General features: G+C 38.2%; 2 protein-coding genes across 3 annotated transcripts; one reads left to right on the top strand and one right to left on the bottom strand.

The window, feature by feature from the left end:
- Positions 1 to 967: 967 nt before the first annotated feature.
- srpk1 (SRSF protein kinase 1) lies at positions 968 to 20,353 on the top strand. Of its 2 annotated transcripts, none has more exons than XM_023335166.1 (16): positions 968 to 1,178; positions 1,808 to 1,862; positions 7,092 to 7,219; positions 7,512 to 7,620; positions 7,761 to 7,848; positions 8,657 to 8,744; positions 9,130 to 9,236; positions 10,648 to 10,813; positions 10,909 to 10,934; positions 11,041 to 11,263; positions 11,427 to 11,786; positions 11,908 to 12,008; positions 12,234 to 12,341; positions 13,449 to 13,518; positions 14,395 to 14,487; positions 18,981 to 20,353. In XM_023335166.1, the coding sequence occupies exons 1-16, from the start codon at positions 1,166 to 1,168 to the stop codon at positions 19,163 to 19,165; spliced, it is 1,920 nt and encodes a 639-aa protein (XP_023190934.1). In that variant the 5' UTR covers positions 968 to 1,165; the 3' UTR covers positions 19,166 to 20,353. The 2 variants fall into 2 exon arrangements, with proteins under 2 accessions (XP_023190934.1, XP_005801404.1); XM_005801347.3 differs by lacking the exon at positions 14,395 to 14,487 and adding an exon at positions 17,837 to 17,929 and having other exon boundaries at positions 969 to 1,178.
- On the bottom strand, positions 19,304 to 23,590 carry lhfpl5 (LHFPL tetraspan subfamily member 5). The gene is made up of 3 exons (XM_023335178.1): positions 23,167 to 23,590; positions 21,532 to 21,768; positions 19,304 to 20,498 (listed from the first exon to the last, which is right to left on the bottom strand). Exons 1-3 carry the CDS (start codon positions 23,573 to 23,575, stop codon positions 20,488 to 20,490), a joined length of 657 nt encoding a protein of 218 aa, XP_023190946.1. The 5' UTR covers positions 23,576 to 23,590; the 3' UTR covers positions 19,304 to 20,487.
- Positions 23,591 to 24,661: the final 1,071 nt, after the last annotated feature.

The raw sequence follows: 24,661 nt of genomic DNA, 5'->3' as shown, positions 1-24,661 counted from the left end.
ATGGAGGTAATCTAACCAATGATCTTCTGGTTGAAAGATGAATGCTAAACCCACTTGATATGCTTGTTTATACAGTATAAGCTTGAAAGGTCCTTCCTGAAGTACTTGTATCCCTTGAGCGTTTTTCATACAAGTTAATCAGATTAGATGGGTTTTTTTTGTGATAGACCAACACTAGTGGCTACAAACTTGCAGTGAGAAAGGAAAGTGATACATCTGAAATGTAATGTGTTTCTGTTCAACAACTTTAGCTCTTGATGCCTCGAGATTAAGTTCAAATCATGGGAAGACTTACAATTGAATGTTCACAAATCCCCCATACGTTCTAAGTGTTGCAAAGAAGAATAGGCAAATATTTTAGTCTCTTGGCCTATTAAGCTGATAGAAATATCCAAAAAAGACCTGCAAGTGGAATTGCATTCAGATTAATGTGAAACAAATATGAAAGTTGTGTCATTTTCCTTTTTATTCATAATTATTCTCTAGTTTGTGTTGGTCTACCACATACACTTACAACAAAACATTGAGGTTTGTGGTCCTAACGTGAATTTATATAAAGAAATTTGATGGATATATGAATATTTTGCAAGGCACAGTTGTGGACCTTACTGTCTAGTCTCTGCACTTATCACTGGAATTGGTATGAACATGAAATTGTTCATACAAGTGGGTGATAGAGGGAATATCAATAGAAAAAAAATTTTTTTTTGGACAACATATAATTAACCTGCAACAAAATTGGGATAAAAATCTGTTATCAGTCTGGATCTTATAAAGAACGTTTAAGCTATGAATCACAGACGAAAAAATATTTATAAGCCTCATTCATATTCAACTCTAGTATCTGGCACAAACCATACTGCAACATTTATTTTGTCAATGGCGCAAACCATCTAACCACCCCGTCCTGCAGAACTGCCTGGCAGCGTCACTGAAGCCTTTTTTCACAAATAACAAACAGCCATGAGATTGAGGCACGAACACGGACACCTATTAGTGTCATCGCCTGCAGCTTCAAGCGAGAGAAATTCATGAAAAAGGTTTAAAGCTCAGGTTCGGACGTCACTAGGGAACCTCTGCTTGGGGCAAAACCAGCCAGTGCGCATGCGTGGAACATTCGATCACTGGTGGCGTAGCTAGCTGCTAGGCTACGAATCCAGCCACCATGGAGAGGAAAGGTAAATCTTTACGCGACGCCCTGCAGACCGTTTCAACTGAGTTAGGCCATGCATGTGATTACTCTGTAGCTGATGTCGCTATTGCTGCTACACAATGTAAAATGCGGTCAAGCTGTCGTTGTGAATATATGTGGCTCATTTCGCCGCGTCTGTCGCGCACTGCGCCGGAGCGAGCTTCGTTAGCTTCAATTAGCTTTAGCGTCAGGATTAACGTTGTACTTTTAGCTTTCCAGCTCTCTCTATATTTAACACAACCTAAACCTCTGACGGTGTGGTATATTTATGGTATGGCGTGTGATATTACTTCATGCCATAGTGGCGTGTTGTTGCGGTGCGGTTGCCTTGGTTGGTAGCCCGGTGATGTTATTTAACGGGGTTTGTGCACACACTGAGGGGGGTGCACCCATAGATTATTATTTGTGTGTGTGTGTGTGTGTGTAAATAAAGTCTGACGGCTGTCGGCAGCCATAAAGGCGACACAATTCAATGCACAATGAAGTAGAGCAGAGCCTATAATGGTAATTAAGTTTAAACTGATCTTCTTTGTTTCATGCCTTTTTGTCTCAAGTGTCAGCTGCAGATCAAAAGACAAACAATGGCAACAGGATTTCTTTATCTTCTCTTTTCAGTTCTGGCACTCCAGGCAAGGAAGAAGAGGGCCAAGGCGAAAAAGACCAACAAAAAGTGAGGTTTATTGTCGTTTTATATCGTGTCCTATTTTATTATTGAGCCAAAGAACATCATATTGACATGCGTCTTGTCAGCTGAGTTTAGTTAAAGGGTGCTGCGTCCTGCGGTTTCACACTTTTCCTGTCACTAGCTGGCTCTGACGTTAACGGCATGTTTGACAGTGGTGTGGGTAATTTAACAAATGCAACTCATTGTCTCAACTCATAACAATGGATCTGATGGCTCACTTCCACAGCTTTCTGAGTTTTGCATCTTGTCTGTGGATGTATTGGCTGTTGACGGCTCTTCTGATAATATCCTAGTAGGGCTTTATGTTTTGTGAAAATCGAGAAATTGCAGTGTAGTTATTGAGTATTGCAATGACGGTATTTTCATTTCTGTCACCTGCCACTGATGTCTTGAGTTTCAGCATCTTTATCACTAGGATCTAAAAGAGAGTGAAAGTTAATCTAGCTTCAAAAATATGACTGGCAAGACAGATTTCCAATGCATAACATTTAAAATGTATTCATCCACCAAAGTAATTTGCCATTGCAATACCCCACATAAATATTGGGCATCTCTATAGGTTTTTGTTCACTATGTTCTGCTTGAAGTAATTATTTGGAAAAAAATTTAAAGGTGCTGTATCAAAACAAGTCAAACTAAAACAGCATTAAGATTTTTTTAAATATACACCAATATACTGTATATAGGTTGAAAATTAAGATGATTGCAAGGCTTTAAAAGGTTAAATTCAGGGACATTTTATTTCCCTCTAATTTGAAACTTGCAAACTTGTGACCTAACACCATAAAAAATGCTTACTTAATTAAAAAAAAAATTATGTGTTCAACAACTGATCCTTGAGAAATGATCTGCCTTTTAATTTGTTAGAACAAATGACAGCTAATAGTCTCTTATTCAGATGAAAAGCCACACACACTGTAGAAAATATAACAGCAACAGTATATTTTGCCTCAAAACAAAAATATGTTTATCTTAAAAAAATAATTTCTAAAAATGGGGTTAAAATGATTTCCAATTTTTGATGAACTGTGGAATCTGCACAGGATAACTAAACAAATACTTAGATTTTAAATGAGTAATTTAGACTTTCAACAGACCATTTAGTTAATTATGTTGTCTTCAGGTAATTCAAATATGGTTTTGTGCAACTAAAACACCAAAAGTTAACCTCAGCAATGTTGCAACCATGAAGGGATAGAGGAAAAAAAAAACTCCTTAGTTTTATTTTACGTGATCCCTGGGAATTGCCAAAACTGCAACCATTTTTGGAGAGGATGGCATATCTAGTAGTGATGGTAGAAATCAACCTTGATTACCGAAGTCTGAGAGTTGGTCTCACATGGCTTGTTTCTATAACTTTCAATTGTGTTTATGAGCATGAAGTGGTCCTGGATAGCAGCTGTCCCACATTTAGGCCATCGTTTTGCACACACTGTGCAATATAATTGGGCTGAAATAAATCAACAATGTCCCTTACTGATAAAATGGCCAGGATATGATACAGTTTAACAAAGCATCACTTGTAGTTGAAAATGAACTGTTGACATGGACATGTCGAACTGATTGTTTTGTTGCATCTTACAATGTAATAGTCCTAACGGCACCAGTGACATCCTACAGAGTGTTATGTAACAGCCTGAGCTATATTTAAAACTAGAGAATGAAGAAGCCCACATCAGCCCACTGAAGCATGGCGTTTCTCTGAAAACGGTCCGCTTAGAAATACTTCTCTCCAGACAACTTGCTGGCATGGCATTACAGCAAAGCTGCCATGAAGAACTATTTAAAAAAAACAAAAAACTTTTAGACAACTGCTTCATTTGATCTAAATAACAATTTGATTTTCAGAAATCAAAAGATGTTTTATGATTTAGTTTTTGTTAAGTTTATTTTTTAGAAACTGGCTTTGACAGGACTGAAAAATATTAAGACAAAAAGTATGGTTAGATAGCTGTAAAATGCAAACCAAAGTTGACAAAAGCAAATAATTTGAGAACTTTTTGATTTGTATCTTTCTGTGTAGGATGTTGTGCAAGTCAAATGTGCTGAAGTTGAAGAATTGGTGTACCTCAAAAGGAAAAACAAAATATATTTTCATGAATTACTTTTGTTAAAGTTAGTGTTAGGTTTTAATGTTTCCAGGGAACATACAAATGATTTGTAATTTGTAATTTTATTACTTTAGTAGAAATAGATTGGATGGGTTAAATAAACCCTACATGTTGAAAACAAATGTTTGGTCTAAACGTGTCTTAAACCTTGACTAGAAAAGTAGCAGGGGGACAATGTGAGTGAATCCAGCAGCTTAGGGTGAGCTTGTGTTTTTTGTTGGCTCATCATTGATCCCTGAGTATCTTCTCGTTACTCAAAACTTTAGATTCTTTCTGCTTTTGGAAACTTCTCAAATATTTCTGGATCCAGCGCCTTCATTCCTGAAATGGATGCTATTTTGTACCTTGATTGGTTTGAAACTATATCTGGTAGCAATATGAATATTGACTGGATGATATGTTGTGAACGTATTGTCACAATATAAGGGTGCAATGTAGATTTAGTGGAGAAGTATATAATTAATGAATTCCATATATTTTAAAAGTTTAAAATCACATTATTGCAAATATCTTACAAGGAAAACTGTCAAGGGTAAAACGTGTTGGTGTGTGGCATGTATCAATATTTATTGTTTTTAATTAAGACAGAACATCCGTCTGCTGACATGGAATCCAATAGTCTTTTTCAGTCTGGTTCTGTTTAATTTTCGCACTACTGAAAGCTCCTCGTTGAAATTTTCCTCAAAAAACTATTTATCTGAATGTAGGCTTTTATGTTCATAAATACTAAATTAAAAACAATGTAGAACATGCAAAAATGTAGGTAAAGACGAACTAAATGACAATCAAAATCAATGTAAGCTAGAAGTTTATTTCTCAAGTGTGCTGATGTTCAAGAACTCTAATCTAGCGTAAAATCATATCCATGTATTTTATGTATTTGTTACATAAACTCCAGTTACTTTCTATATTTACTGATCATAGATCACCTGTTTTAAATTTCAGGTTGACTTGATTTGTTGTATGTAATCTTGCACATCATGCCTTTGGGTGGGTGTTTCCACACAAATGAACACTCTGTGCTACCACTGCTCCTCTTTTACAGCCTTTACTTGTGCTGATTCTTTCAAACGTGACAGCACATGTTTCAGGGCAGCTGTTTAAAGAAAACCAAGTTTAAATGTTTAAATGCTGTTTACTTGCGGTCCTCTGCACACAAACACCACAAGACCCCAATAAACATTAACCTACAAGGGATCAAGAGTTCAGCGATATACGTATAAAGCCATGATTGTTACTCTTTTCTGTTAAAGGCTGGAGGTTGTTCTCGAATGCCTTTAAACACAGACCTTAGAGCACAGTCTGGTTCAATTTATTTTGTTATATTTTAGACACTTGAAGCCAAGGCACAGCACTTTAAGAAAAGGTGCCATGCAGTTTATATATATTATTTTATGCTCGAGACCAACAAAGTCGTGGAGAACTGTGAAGTGAAGTATACTTAAGTATTTTAAGTGTCAAACTTCAGGACAGTACAACAAGGAAAAACACTTAAGTGTTCCTTACCATGAAGAAGTTTTTCATTTATAAAAAGAAAATTGCAACTCTACTTAGGTTTGCAAAGCCGAATTTGAATGAACCACAAGATGATGCCAGAGACCAAAGTAGATGACAAAAACCTAGCAGCATCTCAGTAAACGTACCTCAAACTCGCTGTCAAGCACGATGAAAGAGGGACGATGATGATGATGCGAGCTGGTTTTGTAGCCACAGTAGCTGTGTCCAACTGCATGAGTTCATTTTCCACAAATGTACTCATCATGTGGAAAACTCAGATTGCTGCATAAATTAGCTCAAATGTTTCCTATAGTTTTCTGATGATGATGTTTGAATGTCATTGTGTATATTGATGTAAAAGATCACATGATGCATTTCATATTGAAAGTAAATAAAATGCAAAACCTCATCATAAACGTTAAATCTGTGACCCACATGTTCAGTACTTCTTGTACAGCTCCTGTTGCTCCTCCAACTTTGCCCTGTTTTGGATAAGCAGAACTCCCAGTAAACAAAGATTTGCTTTGTGGTTTAGGTAAACCAGGTGTTAAAAATAGCTAATGTTTCAGTGCATTTGTTTCTTGTGCTTTCCACTTGTGCTGCTTTAGCGTCTGTTTTATGATCTGTTCTCTTTTGAAGTTTATTTACCACTTTTTAAAATCTTTGTTGTGGTTTAAAACATCTAAGGCGACAAAGCAGGACTCATGTTTATATCACTGTAGGTCCACAGGTATTTTTATCCCGTTGCATAATAAAAACAGACTTTATGGGTCATTTAAATATCACCAGTGCAAATTATGTTGGTTTTGATTTTCAACTTGTGATTTTATTTTAAAGTTAATTGATTGCATGATGTTTTAGATCGGTACAGATTATAGTTAAATCCATCTTTGTTTGGAATTAAGGACAAACCAACACTACAGTAAACGCTCTACACTAAAACTTTGTCTATTTTTCAAAGGAGAAAATTCAGAATTACCCAGCACAGGCTCAGCAGTCTGGTCTCTGGCTGCTTTGATCATGATACATCAAAGCTAAGCTCTTAGCATCTGCTTTCAGTTGGCAATAAATCAAATTTTAAGAATTTATTACTAACTTTTACAATAACAAATTGTGGGAGTTCTGATTCATTTATCCATTTTGATTTTCATATGATTTGAACATTATGTTAAATTAATTTTTAGGTTTAACCGTGTGTTACTCCAGCATTTAATGTCTACTGTTGATATTTTATCGACATATAATTTTAAGCTCTTTCAATTAGTGCAACCCTGTAATGGAAAAAAAGAAAATCACGTTTATTTTTGACAAAACTGGAAATTAATGTTTAACATTTTGACTCGTTGACTTTGGGAAAACCTTTTTATTTATCTCTTACAATAAAATAGGACTGCGCTGATAAACTGAAATGTGGCAAAAAAGGAGAAAGAATAGTTTGTTTTTGTGACCAGATTTTAAAAATGTTACTAATGCTCTCAAAATCAATGTATTTTTGACTAACGTTGTACAGGGCTTTAAAAATTATTTTTGGGAGGTAGAACACAAATTACAGAAGAAGCCTTATTCCTAATGTGGTCTTTTTTTTTTTTTTTTGTCCGCCCATCAGACAGCCACCAAATGTTCGATCTCGACAGCCACCACAACAAGAGACCTCGCCCCAGGAGCCGGAGGAACCTGAGGAGATTCTGGGCTCGGACGATGAGGAGCAGGAAGACCCCAACGACTACTGCAAAGGTGTGCGTCCTGTGTTTAAGCATTACATTTCAGTTGCTCTGGAAAAGAAGAAATGAATGTAAATACTTAATGAAGTCATCAGTATGTTTTTCAGGCCACAGATCCACACAGCAGTGTTGGTTGCCTATTAACTCAGTGAGGGAAGTTGGGTTGTGGAGAAGCTTATATGACTCAGACATAATCCAAACTGTTGTTAATTTATAACCAGAGATTGCACTGCATGCACATGAGCTTCGTCTCTTTTCTGGCATCTGTTGAACTGTTCCATCAGAGGTATTTTCTTCTCTTCCAGGTGGCTACCATCATGTAAAAGTAGGAGACCTTTACAATGGGAAATACCATGTAATCCGTAAACTAGGATGGGGACATTTCTCAACCGTATGGCTCGCCTGGGACATCCAGTATGACAAAATATTTTCACCTTACTTTCAACGCAGGCTTCTCTTTTTTTCTTAAGATCCTGTATTTGTTTTATACTTGCTTAATTAAGTGTTTCTACTTCAATTCTATTTAGCAAATATCACTTGTTTTGTTATTCCAGGGTTAAAAGATTTGTTGCGATGAAAGTTGTGAAGAGCGCAGAGCACTACACCGAGACGGCAGTGGATGAGATCAAACTCCTTAGATCTGTAAGTTGCAGGGTTAACTGCACAAATGAACTCTTGAATGCAAAGACCGCAATTAATGTTCAGCAGAATTTTGAAGTAACTTGTAAAAACAGGGAGAAATTGGCACACAGACTTTGAATCAAGTTCGATCTGTTTTAGAGACGAATGGATTCTTGTTTGTGTTCCGGTGAAGTTGGAAAGTTGGACAAATTGTTCTTCCTACCATCAATGACTCCTAAACAACCTGTTTTGAAATCAGAAACGTCACTTCTCTTTGCTCTCAGAGTAGTAGCGAATACATTACAGACAAATTTTAATCACAGATGGGTGCTGCTTTAAGCTGGATTATGGTTTAGGGACAATCTACAGTACAGAGGACACTGGGGGTTTAAATCCATTTGGATTGTTACAACATAAATCTTCCTTCAGATGAGCGCTTGGAAATGTTGAAACACCTGTCGTACCTCTTGACATCCAAACAGCAGGAGAGGTTCCTTAGAAATCAGTGAATCCCCTAATCAGTGTATCTAATACTTATTTCCCCTACTGTAAACTTCAGATGCAATATACGCATATTTGTGCATATTTGTCTATGTACACCTATTTTTTTTCAAATAAATTAATTTTGTTTCACAGCAGAGTAACTGATTACTCAGGCTGTCGGGGTTCATTGCGTTTATCAGACAGCCTGAGGGAAGAAGCTGTCTCTGTGGCGGCTGATTTATTTATTTTTTTGCAAATGGCGCTCTGCAGCGGTGAGCACGTAACGCGAGTGAAAATGTGAGTCCTGATTGTTTTCCTTTGCATTGTGACGTTTCCTTATCTTCAGGTGAGAAACTCAGACCCCGACGACCCAAAGCGTGAAATGGTGGTCCAGCTGCTCGACGACTTCAAGATCTCTGGGGTCAACGGGACTCGTATCCTTCACAGCAGAATGTCACAGCCTGTTTTTTTGTTTTTTTTTGTTGTTTATCGTGTGAAAGTGGTGAAAGCACTTCCTACTAAGAGATGAAACTTTACTTCCCAAAAATATGTTGTGAGGAATATAGAGTTACAAAGCGTAACAGCTTTAAACGGCAGAGCATGGGTGTAACAAATATATCTATGTGTGACCCAAAGGGATCTCTAAATATCATAGCAGTCTGACTAAGTAAGATCTGCTGAATGCTGCAGCTGTAATCCGAGAGCCTCTTGTTCTGCATAACTAATGCTCCACCTTACGTATGCTCACATGCTCCCTAAACTGTTTTTCTTTCAGTTTTTTCCTCTCCCAGTGTTACTGTCTTAACTACTGTCCTCCAGATGTCTGTATGGTGTTTGAGGTGTTGGGACATCACTTGTTAAAATGGATTATAAAGTCAAATTACCAAGGGCTGCCCCTGCCTTGTGTGAAGAGCATCATTAAGCAGGTAATATGAGAGCCTCAGTCTCACGTTTTTAAAGCTGATGAGTCACCATGAAGGCTCAGCCTGTGTGAAGGGTGGAAACCAGTCAGGGCAGAGCATGTCGTGGTAACTGAGCGAGTAAACTGTTAAATACTCCTGTCGTGTTTTACAGGAGATCTTTGCCATAGTCATAAATGACTTATTCAGCCAGAATATATAAAAAAATCAGTGTAATTTTTTTTGAGTAATCAGAAATGTTGCCTGTGTGCTTCAGTGTGCAGGTTATAGCAAAAGGTGGGTGTAACGTGGATGTAGTAATTCCAAAAAACTGAGAAAAATAACGTTCTTGACCACATTTAGGGTTTGGTCATTCAGAGCAACATGTTTTGACTCGTTCTGTAATCCTTATTGCCTTATTACTGTTTTTTGGAAATGTTCTTGCTTTGGAACAGGAGTTTATAACTCCAGTGATTTAGTGCCATTGTCCTGCAGCTTTTAGATTCATTCCTCCTCTAACTGACCTGAATCAAATTAATGTTTAAAGGCCGGATTGTTGCAAAACCTGCTGACACACCAATCAAAAGGTAATTATGCCTTTTGACTCAGCTGTGTTGAAGTCACTATTTTACACTATTTTTTTCCCCATTGCTCCTTAATAAAATTGTTTATTCTCTCTACTTCTGATTTTGAAAGAAGTTTTTCGGTTTTGTCAACCACTTTACACTGGAACTGTGAAACCATTTTACCCTGTAGTTCCTTTTCTGTATTATTAATGATTCTATTAGCTTCTAAACGGCACTGCTTCCCCCAATAGGTCAGTTGTGAAACTTAAATACTGTTGTTCTGTTTAAATTGCAATCCTGCTACTTCAGGAATTTACCTGCATTTGTTAATTGGTGGGTGCAAACCCAACACCCCTGACTTTGTCTTGAATTGGTTCCAAAACGTAAACATCTTGGAATCAGAGATTCTGACACTTCATCACTAAATATGTTGGAGCTTTTAGAGTTTACTGAGAAAAAAGACTGGGAATCAAGGAGGACAGGATTGAGGAGTGGAACTTGAGAGATTTCTTAGGGTCAGTGTGTACAGCAAAAAAAAAACATTTAGTGAAAAACTTCAAGAAACAAAACATGCTAATTTTACCTTGACAATACAGACAAACTCCCACTTTTCTGTTTTTGTTTACAAATGATGTATCAAAATACAGTGTTTGTTTTATTTGGAGCAAATATTATTTTCAGGATATCTGTGCCTCTTTGTCAATGTAGAAAATTGACAGAAGTGGTTTCATGAATACAGGAAAATAACTTTGCAACAGCCAACTTTGAAAAAGGAACGTTGAACATGTGGCACTGATGCATATTATAAAAGTTTAATGATCAAACATAACTTTTGGAGGTAAATAATTATTTTTCTCTGGTTTATTTTTGAGGTTCTGCAAGGTTTGGACTACCTGCACACAAAGTGTCAGATTATCCACACGGATATAAAACCAGAGAATATTCTGATGAGCGTTGATGAGCCCTACGTCCGAAAGCTTGCAGCTGAAGCTACAGAATGGCAGCGAGCCGGAGCGCCTCCCCCCTCCGGCTCAGCAAGTATGACTGACACGCAAACAATAAAATCAAAGAACATTTAAAGGTTTAACCTGAAATTAATACGATTTTACGCTCACTCAATGTTGTCTTTGCAGTAAGCACAGCACCAGCCCCAAAACAGGTATACATTTTATTTTTCTGCACAGAAATCGGCCTCCCCCATTTTTACCTCCAAAACAAACATGTACATTTTGCCGTGCTGTTTTTCTTTCCTGTGTTTCTCTTAGACTGTGAAAATGTCCAAGAACAAAAAGAAGAAGTTAAAAAAGAAACAGAAGCGTCAGGCAGAGCTACTGGAAAAATGCATTATGGACATGGAGGAGATGGAGAAGACCACAGAGACACGCGAGGATGACGAGGAAGACAAAGAGCCACAGTCTCCCAAGGGACGAGCCTGCGCTCCTCTCAGACACGTCTCTGTTGAGGAGTTCAGAAGTGACGAACCAGCTGGTAAGAAGCCAACAATACTGGAATTCTATTTTTTTAATTTTTTTATGAATCTAAAAAATCATACTGGTCCAAAACCAGGCATCATAGCTGTATAAGTGAGTCTCTAGAATCCTACAACGGTCAAAAACCCGTTCTTAAGTTATTGTTTTTAATAAACCGTCAGAGACTCCAGATAACATGAGAGTGGGACCAGACGAGCCGCCAGAGGCAAACTGCAACGGCCATGCAGAGGTGGAGGAGAGGAAGTCCAGCTGTTCAAATGAAGACCAACACAACGGGAACGCTGAGTCTCCGGAGGAGCTACATAAAGAGTCCCCAGTCCACACCCTGTGCAACGGTGTGGAGTCTACAGATTTCAATGAGCTGTACTGCGAGATGGACGGCAGGGAGGCTCACAGCAGTGGAGTCAGTCAGAGACGCCTTCGCTCAGGGCGAGGAGAGTTTGAACGAAGTATTTTGCAAGATGACGATGAACAGGACGAGACTGAGGGCCATTACAGAATCCATGAAGGCCTGAGAAACGGTCAGTCAAATGTTTTTACATGTGCGTGATCTTTGAGCCTGTGTTCTGCTAGCTAGAACTTTGAATTATTGATTAGAAAATCTGTTCTTGCCTTTGTGCTTCCATTTCTGCTCTGATGTAGACAAGTTAACAGCAGGATCCCTTTTAGTTAACCCTCTTGAGCCAGGCAATGCAGAGAAGATCAAGGTCAAGATTGCAGACCTGGGAAATGCTTGCTGGGTGGTGAGTAGCTAACAATCACAGAGATTTCCTGATTAGGGATGAAATCTTGAAAGGTGATATAAACAAGTCTGTGTATCACAAAATGTTCTGGATTTGCCTTTATTGACAGTCCTTGACAGATGTACAATTCTTATGTCTAATTCTTAAAATTTTATATTTTTCGTTTTGTAAATGTTGAAAATAGTTTGCACTTTTTAAGGACATGTTTCTTTGTTTTTCTCCCAGCATAAGCACTTTACAGAAGACATCCAGACTCGACAGTACCGATCCTTAGAGGTGCTCATCGGTGCAGGATACAGCACACCGGCTGACATATGGAGCACAGCCTGCATGGTGAGAGGCTGCGAGTGTGTAAACGTATTGTGAAATGTGGTTCACCTTTTTGTTTTACCTGGATAAGAAAGAGGAACATGTGCAACGCACATATTTTCAGATGCATCTTAAAAGAAAAAAAAAAAAGTAATATTGCGTAAAAGTGCAATATTTCTTGCTAATCATCTCAGAAAGTGAAATGGTCATTTTATAGAGATTTACCACACATAGAGTAAAATATTTCAAACTTTTATTTTTTTTTAATTTTCACCATCCATTTTGTAAACTTTGTATTTTCATAATTTTTTCATAATGAACTCATAATTCTTATAACTCATAGAGAATTAAATAAAAAATATTAGGGATGTGCTGTGGTGGTGCAGGGGTTAAGCACAACCCACATATGGAGGCCTTAGTCCTCAACGCGGCTGTCGCAGGTTCGATTCCCGGCCTGGCGACCTTTGCTGCATGTCTTCCCCCTTCTCTCATTACCCTCTTTCCTGTCAATTCACTGTCAAATAAAGGTCACTAGAGCCAATAAAATCTTAAAAATAATAATAATAAATAAAAAATATTAAGCAAAATTTAGTTTTTACTATATAAGGTTTGGATTTATTTTTGTAGCTAACAATTATTGTATCTAATTATCAAAGGATAGTGAGTCATAAAGAAAATAGCAACGCTCATCTGTATCTTGCTCTTTTTTTTTTTTTCTTTTATTGTTTTTATGTGAGGGTTTAAAGCCGAGTCCAGCTGACCTGTGGTTTCCATAAGTTAATTTACTGGAAAAGTAGTTTCTGACTTCAAGTCTGACAAAAGGAGATTCCTTAACTGGTTGTAACATGAGGCTCTATTGGAGCAAAACGTAACTTTTTAATAAAGCAGGTCTAAATTACAACTGTAGTAATGACACACTATTAAATATCTGCTTATGTCATAGATTTGTTTTGGTGTTTTTTTTTTACTGAAGCAAAAATACTTTTGCAGTTCTAGCCCTGAAATAGTTTTGTAATAAAATGATAAAAGAAATCTATACAGAATTTGAAAATGCATCAGTGAATTTATCAGAGAGTTGACGGTGTGCAGCGTCTCCTTCATGTGATGATGGTGATTCTCTTGTTTGTTCAGGCCTTTGAGCTCGCCACTGGTGATTATCTGTTTGAACCTCATTCTGGTGAAGATTATTCCAGGGATGAAGGTAATGTTTGAATTTTCTCTTCCTGTCCGTTCTCCTTTCTTTATTCATTTGTAACCTTGCAGCATTACTGCTAAAGCTGCTTTATCTGGTTGCACTTTTAAAACCGGCTTCACTGCTGAAACATTTTGTTGGCAGAAGTTTTGCTTCTGCAAAAGCCCTCACAGTGTTATACCTAGTTTATTAGCTCTGATTTGTTTGCTGCCATTATTTTAATAATAAAACAAGTCTCCGATTTTGGATTTTCACTGCTAATTATTGTGCAGTTTGCACAGTATTTTGCAGTGAAGTTGGCATAGATATTTACATTGTTAACATTTAAACAAAAGTTCATGTCATGAATTAATGATGTTATGAAGAAACATTCCTGAGTTTAATTTCCCACCCTCTAAAGCCTTTTTAGTTACCCTGGAAATGGGGCACATCTCTTCCATCTCCTTGTTGTCATCGATCATTCCTCATGCTTCCTTGACGTCTTTTGCACCGTCTGTATGTAAATGTCAGCGCGCTGCTTTGCTTGAACTTTCTGTTCCGAAGTGGTTCTGCTCTGAAATGTCGGATATGTGCTGATGCTCGGGCTTCAGGCAGCTGTGAATGAGCCTCTTACACATTTAGCACATTAAACATTTATCCACCTGGCTTTTTATCACCGCTTGTTGTTGCCTGACATGTATTTTGTGTTGAATTATGTTGTTTTATTAATCTGTTTTTGTCCTGTTTCATCATTTTACTAGAATATTTAAGTTTTTCCATGTTTGCTTGTGATCAACTTGTCCATCATCATCATCATCCATTGTTCCTAATTGATTGTTGCCATCCTCCTCCTCCTCCACCTCTCCTCTCCTGCCCTTTCCCTCCCGTGACGTGCCTCATTTCCAGACCACCTCGCTCTTATGATTGAGTTACTTGGTAAAATCCCTCGCCACTATGCACTGAGTGGGAAATACTCGCAGGAATACTTCACCAAGAGAGGTATGCCACCCCTCTGTCTGTGGCTCACTCTGGGTAAGGTGGACAGGAGGACCAAAGGAGAACGATCTTGACGGCACTCTTTATATGCATTGGAGAAGTATACAAAATGATTTAAAAACATGGAAAAGTGTTTCCTTAAATCTGAACATGGCCTTGGAAAGAAATGAAACCAACATTCAGTCATTATTACCGATTGGTCTCCAACAGATGTTTGCTGTTTCTCTCCAACATGTAATTTCATCCTCTCACTAACATTTATTACTTGTAAGCAAAAATATACTGAAATGCAATGACTTTAGTTAATCAAAAAAAGTATTTTTTATGAACTGCTGTACAGCTATAGCAACCTAATGCTAAAATTATTTAAAATACTGAAAGACTGAAATGACCACTTCATTAAAAATCTGTTGTCTGAACAGTTTAGTTTTAGTTACTTCTAGGCCTGTCACGATAGCAAATTTTGCTGAGCGATTAATTGTCTCAAAAAATTATTGCGATAAACGATAATATTGTCTGAAGACCTTTTTACACTGATTTAATGGAAATGACATAATAATGCATGTGATTTCCTGCCAAAGATAGATACACTTTATTTTCAAAGGAATATTTAACACTGGAGCTGATAAACAAAATAAACAAAACAACCAAAAACAAAATGGATTCTCAGTCTCCATTAACAAAAAATGTACTTGATAAAAGCTAAACACCATAAAGCCAAAGTGGAAATAAATACTGCATTCAACCAAAAGAGTGCAGATTATGAAGTCTGTATATTATGTTGCCCTTCAGTAATAATTAGATTTAAATAGAAAAGATGGACACATCGACTACCTGATGCAATAGTTCACACTACATGATTTTTTTGCTCCTATTTTTCCCCTTATGACAATCTTAAAACGTTGGTCTTTCTAAGATTGTGTGGTGTGTTATGGTAGATCGTCGTTGCCGCTCCGATCCAAATCAGGGTTTTTTTCCCCGACTGGGATCTTTAACGCTTCCTGTTGAATGTAACAGGTAGCCAATCAGAAAGCGCGGATTCTCCTCTGTGTTTTCTAAGGGGAAATTACAGAGGGGAATCCCAAACAGCTGACACGGCGCAACACGAAGTCCAGCCGATGTGGAAACAACATTAATGTTTATTCAACATGCAAAGAATATAGAAATGACAAGAGGAGGAGTTGGAGCGAAATTGCTACCGCAGTTGATAATTCCCAGTAACGTTTCAGCTGTTCTTCGTTAACATGACGTAAATAGGTTCTAATGATTTTCATTCAGTCAGGACTTTACGCTGACACTAGCCACACGCATTGCAGGTAGATTGTAGTAAAGCATTGATTAATGCCTGGTTTTAAAATTAGTTCACTGGACTTGCAGCCATTATTTTGTGAAATAACGTAAAATAACGTAAATAGGTTCTAATGATTTTCATTCAGTCAGGACTTTACGCTGACACTAGCCACACGCATTGCAGGTAGATTGTAGTAAAGCATTGATTAATGCCTGGTTTTAAAATTAGTTCACTGGACTTGCAGCCATTATTTTGTGCCCATTGTTGGACACCACACGGCAGGACCGAACCCGATCGAACCGTTATACCTAGGATTTCTGTCGGGTAATGTTTGGTCTGTCAGGTTTTGAAAATGGGCCGACAATCAGCCAACAGCTCTAAGATGGTGTCGTGTGCGCTGGGCTTTACACTAAGGAAATGAGGAAGGGAGGATCAGTGGAGAGCACCGGAGTTGAGCTTTTTTTCATTCGGTGTCATCAACAGAAAGAGAAAAAGGACGGAAGAGACGATGATGCCGATAATTGAAATGACGTCGATAGTTTTAATTTATCGTACGATTAATCGATTTACCGTTTATCGCGACAGGCCTAGTTACTTCTGTTGTAGAAGAACTTATGTTCTCAATACATGTGTTTCAAAAAGGCTCTGAAGAGACATGCAAGAGTCCTGTCCCATCTTTACTTTAACTTCACACTGTACTCAATATGGGCATGCCTCCTGGAAAATTCAATTCAGTTTATAGAGCGCCAGTTCAGAACGCATGTCATCACGGCACTCTAAAAAAAGAAAAAGGCCAGCCATAATTACATTTGTATTGATTGTAGTTATCAAACAATCCGGTCAAGTTCAGTTCGTTATTCAAATTAGTGGAAACGTTTTCTCAGGATTAGATCGAGTCATTGTCTCACAGCATGCAGCGACTGTAGACGGTCACAACCCCTCCTACTGAGCATGCAGGTAGTGACAGTGGAGAGGAAAAACTCTCCAACAGGAAAAAAACTCCAGTAGAACCTGGACTTTAACTAGACATTCTGCACTGTGGGTTTTCAACACCAACCATAAATCTGCTGATATGCTTATAGAAGAACTAAAGCATTAAGCCAGCAGAGACCATTAGGCCAGCTTAATGCTTAATAGTCAGTCTAATCCAAATTTGTGACAAAATGTCTATTTTCTTTTTTTTACCATTTCAAGATGGAGTTAAAAAGTATAGATTTTCTAAATATTTTACGTTACATTTGTCTTGTACATAGCCCTGCAGCAGTTTGAACTTGATGGGAGTCGGGTTCGTCGGTGGTCGACTCGGCCTCTCATTATCGTTTTCATCCAAACTTCTACACTGGAGCAGAAAAATGTCCCAGAACAAAAATCCTAAAAAAATTGCTTCTGGTTGTGAGATTACAAGTGTGCAGGATCTTGAGTTCCTCTTCATAAATTAAACTAAATAGCAAAACACAATGATAATATACATTTATTCTGTAGATGTTTAGAAGAGATGGGGGTGGGAAAAGAAGCTGTATTTGGAAATAAATCAAAGCAATCTTAATGGCCGTTCATGTTATTTCCCCCTGGTAGAAATCCTGGTACACTTCCTTGTGCTTTGTTAATTTATGCGTTGGGACCTGAAAGAAATTAGGAATCACAGTCCACAGTCCCTCAGACCACCTCTGAAAGTGGTCTGAGGGAAACTGAATACAGTTTGGTGCTTTTACACCAGTATTTTGGTCTCAGATCAATTTACCCAGGACAGATGTTAGTGCCTGATGGGAAATGCTTCATCTCTTAAGTAATGAGATTGTTGCCATTACAACAGTTTGTTGTGTGATTAGCCTCGTTTTTTCCCCTTAAAGATGCTGCTGCTATTTATTTATTGAGCAGCAAAGAAATGCTGGAGAGCTGTTCAAATGTCTGTTAGTTTAATCAGTAAACTCTGACGTGCCGTCGGTCGGACTCGAACTCCTTCAACCCTCCACCCACACACCCAGAGTGGGCCCGACTCAGACACACTCTGATCAATATGTTGTTTGTCTTCTTCCTTTTCTGCTACCCACTGGGGTGTAGACCACATAGCGCTGATCATTGAGCTGCTGGGGAGTGTCCCACGCAAACTCATAATGAGCGGCAAATATTCCAAGGATTTTTTCACCAAGAAAGGTAAAAAGAAAGTGTCAAGATTCACGTCCTTTCTCTTTCTGTATTATTAAATGTTCTTTGGCTCAAACTGGTACCATGTATTTGAAAAAAAAAAAAAAAACTCATTATTTTTGGAGTGGGTAAGCAGAAAGTTGTAGCTACTAATGTTATATATTATAATATAATTCACAACAAGTATATTGTCTTGGTAAAATGTTTGTACCTTTGGATGTTTTCGCATTACAAACCCAAAACTGGGTGATAATTGTGAAGAGTCCATGGATTTCCACCTTATTTGGGGAAAACATCTGAAAAGCAAGTTTTACATTTCGTATTATGCATCCATTGTAGCTCTGGCTGCGTGTCTGGGGTCTGTTTCCTGCTGGAACATGAAACTCTGCCCCAGTCAAGTGTTTTGTTGCCTCTAACTGGTTTTCTTTCATTGTTCAGTTTCAAATGTTCTCCCATCGAATCCAGTCAAATTATTTGGTGGGGCGAATGCACCCACTGCGATGGAGTCTTAAAGCTGATAGAAGAAATAATAATATGCTAAAGAAGGAGTAAATTTCCACCCCAGTCTAAAAATTCTTGATTTTAAAGTCAGTAAAATTATGAATATTTTTTATTTCAAATGTCTGACTTTACAGTATCAGAGAATATCTTAGTTTGAATGTATGCATTTAATTGTGGAAAATTGCGTTTTTTTTTCTTGCAAATTTACAAGTTAAATTTTCTACATTTTTTTTCTCTGAAATGAGTTTTGAGCTCACTTTTACTCCTCTGTAACCGCACTTTGTTTTTCTTTTATCCGCTATTGCCCTAATATTCTTTCGTAAGCCACAATATTCCAGCCTTTATTAATATATTTTTTAAATCATTCTTTTACAATTATAGACTACATTTTGTTGGGCTTATAAATACAATAAAGCACAAAATTTAAATAAAATTGGTTTGTGGTTAAACATGCCAAAGTACATTCAAGACTTTTTCAAGGCTCTGTCCCTTTTTTTCCATTTAATTTTTTTAGTAGCCTCCCATCTGATGCAGCGTTGCTTGTGCCGTTTGTCTGCAGGTGAGTTGAAACACATCACCAAACTGAAGCCGTGGGGTTTGCTGGAGGTCCTGGTGGAGAAATACGAGTGGCCCCGTGAGGAAGCAGAGTGTTTCTCCGACTTCCTACTTCCCATGCTGGAGCTGGTCCCAGAGAAAAGAGCCACGGCTGCAGAATGCTTGCGCCACGCCTGGCTCGCCCTCTAGTGGACATGTTCAGGCGTTGCACCTCCCCTCCCTCCCAATTCCTTAAGAGACTGCAACAGATCACTTTCCACTTTGGGCATATCAAATGAATATTTATTTCTCTTTTTTTTGTTGTTTTATTGTTTTGGATTTCTTATGTTCTTGTTCAGCTTTTGCTTCTGTGTACGTTTGCTTTGTGTTTGTCCGTTCTCCTCTCGGCGTGACGTCAGGAATCCGGTGGATTTATTATTTGATGTCGGCTCCAGCTGCTGGGCTCCGTTTAACCCACCCAACCAGGAGCAAAAGTCTCAATGTTCTGCTAGTGAAAGCATCCTTGTTTGTTACACTCCTGCACTAAAACTCAAAACAAGTCAAGGATATGTAGCCTTTTTTTCTTTTCTTTGTTCCCTCAAAAGAACTTACTTTCGCTTACATTTTCATTAGTGCTGTGTTACTTTTTATAAAAATGATTTTTTTCCCCTTTTATCTCTCTGGGGGTATAAAGTTTGTATTTGTAAAGTAGGTTGAGAAAGTTGCACACTGGGCTGACATTTACACTGACTGTGGTTTATTTTTTAAGGCCCCCTAGAGTCTTTCTGACACTATCATTAAGTAGGTCATATTTAGCCATAACAAACCTAATGTCACCTGGTATTTGGAAAGTATGTAATAAAAAAAATTAGATTGATTGTTCTCATGGGAGGCTGGTATTCTCATACACCTATTACAATTCAGGTTTAGGGGGGTAAAAGATTTCAGTGAGAGAAAATGTTAAAGCCCAATTAAATGGAGGGAAAAAAAAGAAAATAAACTGTATATATCTGTACCAAAGAGTTTGCCTTTATGTATATTACAGTTATGTACAGTTTTTAACAAATCTTATATCTTAGCTAAAATGATTTAGCTGGGTAGCTGTGTTTTAATAAAGTGTATGGAAGATGTGTTTGAGCTCGGTTGTATGTATGGCCAACTGTTGAGTAATAATTTACCTGTTTTTAAATATAGAGTCGGTGAGATCTGATGTTTTGTGATGGTGTAGCGAACCGATCATATCAAAGTAAGCTATGTTATCTGCTGAGACCTAAAGGTAAAAACGTACAATTTACATTAGCGTCACATTCAAAAACATAGACTTTGTGTGAGTTGTTTAAAGACGAACATGTAAAACACACCATTCAATAAAAGAACAGATCTTCATGCAGTACGGGATAACTGTGTACATGTGTTTATTTGGTGAAATATTAAATAACCAGAAGACTATCACTACAGCTTAAGGGGAAAATAACAGCTTGGTTTTGCTCCAGCTGGGATCTTCATTGTCCTTCCATTTTGAATAAATATGTTCACGAGTTTTCTGTAAAAGAAAAAAGTGCCATTTAAGCTCATGTAGATTTTAAAAAACACCGCTGGCTCCCAACCAGCTCAGAAAAAAGTAAGAGTAGTAATGAAAGAGTAATTTTAGTTATCTGTACAATATGAATTGGAAACTTACTTTTTTTAGCATGAAATATTTCAAACATGTTGAAACTGAGAAACTGAGCAGCAACTTTGAGGGAGAAGAAGCCAGGAATATTGAGCCATCTTACTCCCTAAAGGATTTCTGTCAAACAGTCCAAGTTGTCCTTGTGTAACAATTATTTTCAGGACTTCAATGAAACTATTTGATACTGAGCTTGTTTCATAAATTCATCTGCACCGTCTCCAGTAATCGCCCTGACCAGCTCAGACGGACAGTCAGCTGTTTGCAACATTAATTTGACATTCTGACATGCAAAGTAATGTGAACATAAACTGTTATCAGTGATGCTTTTGTTTTGGTTGTTGGCTTCTTGTCTGTTCTCTTTATTTCTTTTAATTGCATTTTGCACTGTGAAACTGCAATTCAGAACAGGTTTGCTGGTCTCCCCTGTAAAATGGATTTTGTTTTATACATTTTCTCAATCTGGAATTAAATTTTGCTCAGACAGCTTTTAAATGAATGTCATGTTTGCACAAGATTTCAAAATTCGTCCTCATAAGACTCACCTTCTTTGTAGCTTTAATAACAAGTATAAATTGCTTTTTAGCATGACTTCTTAACTCATCTGACTTCCCTTTTAAATTTTTATATTGAATGAGTAAAGAGCTTCATAAAATCCCTTTACTCAATGTTCCTGTCCTAATCAGATTAGCAAAATTTAAACACATTATCTACTTTTAAATCTTCTCCAATATTTTTAATGAACTTGAGGGAAAAAAAATTACCTGCCAAGGTAAAACCATGTTTTTGTTTTTTTTATTGGATGACTGCCTTGATCGAATTATGCAAGTAAACTAACACCCTCTGAACTAATTAATCTAAATGAAATACATCTGTTTCTAATGTTTTAATCCAGTGGTGCGCTCACCTGCTCCCTCCACCTCGAAGCCATCCGGCAACAGATTGTCCTGCCGATTACCAAGAGTGAAGGACAGCAGAGCCAGGAGGACGGCGTCCAGAATGCAGATGATGGCCAGGATGTAGGACCAGCGCACGGTGCAGTTTCCCAGAGTGTACTTATCGGTCCTCTGGCCACACATCCTCTTTACCTCCGCTGCGTTCCAGCCGTCAGGGTAGATCATGCAGCCCATCGCCATCAACACGGCTAGAGAACGGATTCAGACATTACAAACAATTTCCAGTCGCTCGCTGTTGGGCATAATTTCATCTGCGATATGGATTCTGTTTTATTCATTTCTAAATATCACATCCCCGTCCTCTTGTACATTTCTTTCCCCTCCACCGCTTATGCAGCTACCACATGATAAAAGGTTATAGTTTAATATTGCCAGGGTTTTAAACTCCGGTTGGCTTGTTGTGCAGTTTAAGACCAGTTTGCGGCTCATCGACATCTTATCCTGTTATGTGAAACCAGATCCGCCTTCAGAGGTGTCAGAGTCTATTCTGACACCAGAAACCGAGCCGGCCTCCACAGTGAAGAACAACACACGAGCACACGCTTCACACCTGCAACCAGAGAGGTGTGATGTTGGCAGATGATACAATGACTTTATCATGTCGCACAGACACACAGCTGAGTCTCAGGGTTTAGGCAGGTAGGGGGAAGCATGGGAGTGTGACCTTTAACTCTGGACAGTACTCCGTTTTTCAGACTTTTACTGCTTTTTCATATTTTCTATTGAGTCGTGGCACATGACAGAGAACTATTGTGGAATGAGTGCTTCCAAATGAGGAAATTTAACAAATGGAATTGAAGGCGTTTCAGACAGCACCTAAAGGAAGGCGTCTCAAACATAACAATAGAAACTGAAATTCTTGTCTGAATGAAACAGAAACAAAATGCTGCAAAGACCTGAAACAAGAACAGAGAGTCAACATCCTTCACCTAACCTTTACTTTAAACTGCAGCAAAGGTTCAAAAGCTTAAAGCTCCAGGATTCAACAGTTTCCATTTAAAAAATGGAAACATATCACGAGTTGCTTGTGGCAAAGTGCCTATAGATTAATTTTTCACTGGAATCGTTTCATTTTAAGCCTCTTTGTCTGTCCAAAATATTTCTGTGACCTTGTTTTACGTCATGCAGATCCAGTTTAATTTTATTGCTTTTCTTTTAAAAAAAAGGGACAGACATGTCAAGCCACCAGGTTGTGTTACTTTCTTTCAACTCTGATGCAAAGATTACAAAAGCTGGTCAATCCCTAAAGCAGCAAATTCATGAAGACAGACAATGGACCTGGAGGACCACTGGTTGTCTAGACAGACAACCAGTGGAAAAGTCCAAATAAAAAACAAAACAAAACAGGAGTAGCAACCAAATCAACTGAACCCAGAAACAAAAACACCTTAAAATATGACTCTAGATTACTAGAAAGTCAATGAGTACAGATGACCAACAATTACAATGACTCAAGACTTTAGTTTATGTTCTATTACATTATAGCTTCATCATACTGACATAATCAGCTATCATTATTTTCTTGCTATATTCAAAATTAATTCTGTTTCCTGTACATTTCCATTAAAGGTCATCAATCTGCTGACCTGAGGCTAGCTGCATCCACGCACAGATCTTGTAGACGTTCCCTGCGTTGCAGAAGTAGAACAAGCTGAAAGCCACCATGGTGCCCACCACCAGCAGCATGGAGGTCCCCACGAAGAACATGGCCGTCCTGAAGGCCGGCGACGGGATGGAGTTGAAGTCGAAGACGCTGCCCTTGCAGGTGAGCTCCGAGGTGAGCGCGTTCCCGATGCAGTAGTGGAAAAGGCCGAAGTATCCGGCCTGCGGTGTGTTGACACTGTCCCCGATCCAGTAGGGCTGGATGAAGACCACCATGGTGATGATGGAGAAGCAGATGGTGAACACGGCCCACATGACGCCGATGGCCCGGGAGTTCCTCACATAGTTGGTGTGGTAAATTTTCGCTGCCTCCTGGGCTGGAAGCAGGTCCATGATGGAGGAGAAAAAGAAAAGGTTACTTCAGATTTTAAGAACCTTTAGCAAATACCAAGTTATTCAAAAAAGTGTCTCCAGTGGATGTAAAAGAGTATCCTTATATGACTCTTCATGTTTCCTTTACAAAGAACCAAGGCGTCTTCTCCGGTTTCTCCCGATTACCAGTCTGACGTTTCAGCACCCTGGACAGCTCCTCCACCCTGCACACGGTGAGGCAGCGCCGACGTCACACGCTCACCTGTTCCCCCGGAGGCGTTCACATTACACCTGTAATATCTGTAAGTTACCTGTTTCAGAAATGTCACAGCAGTGAAAATAAATAGCGGGCTAAATTTTTTAGGATCCTTGTCGAAACAAATTGACTTGTTTTTGTTTTGTTTTGTAAAAACAAGCGAACAGAAAGGAGTATTAATTTTTCTGTATTCACCAGGTGAAACTTTTGTAAGAAGAGATGCAGAAAAATATGGAAAAGAAAATGAATCAGGCGTCTATAAATATCAACAAGCAAAATATTTTCTAAATAAGTGATAAGTTAGCATAATAAAATTTGCCCTAATGTGTTACTTTGTTGAATCCGTCCGTCCGTCCGTCCGTCCGTCCGTCCGTCCGTCCGTCCATCCATCCATCCATCAATCCATCCATCCATCCATCCAATCAATAATTAATTAATGAATTAATCATGAGGTGAGTTAGACTGAAGATAAGAAATGTAGGTGTTTGTGGAGGAAACAAAAAACTAAACCTCCATCCATGTAAATCTTCATTTCTTATGTAAATGACTTTTTAAAAAATTATTCCAAGTTATTGTTGCCATGATAGTTTCCATCTTTCAATAAATGTTTGTCTTAATTGGTCATATATTTTTAAAGGGATTTCCCCTGAAACTGGAAGCGATGTGTATCGATTGTAGGCTTTTGTTCTTGTTGATGACATGGAGAGTTAAACTGAGTCATAAAGTATTAAGCAACGGAGTTGACACATAAAATGTTCATTTTGCCATAAGCAGGAGGTTGGTGTCTCCCAGAGCCAAAGCAGAAATTATTTTAACACCACCAGGTTCGGGCTGATTATGTCTTTCCCTTT

This window comes from Xiphophorus maculatus, chromosome 1 (genome assembly GCF_002775205.1).
Source record: "Xiphophorus maculatus strain JP 163 A chromosome 1, X_maculatus-5.0-male, whole genome shotgun sequence".
Classification (NCBI taxonomy): domain Eukaryota; kingdom Metazoa; phylum Chordata; class Actinopteri; order Cyprinodontiformes; family Poeciliidae; genus Xiphophorus; species Xiphophorus maculatus.
Note: the sequence above shows the minus strand (reverse complement) of the source record. Positions and strands in the feature narration are given on the sequence as shown.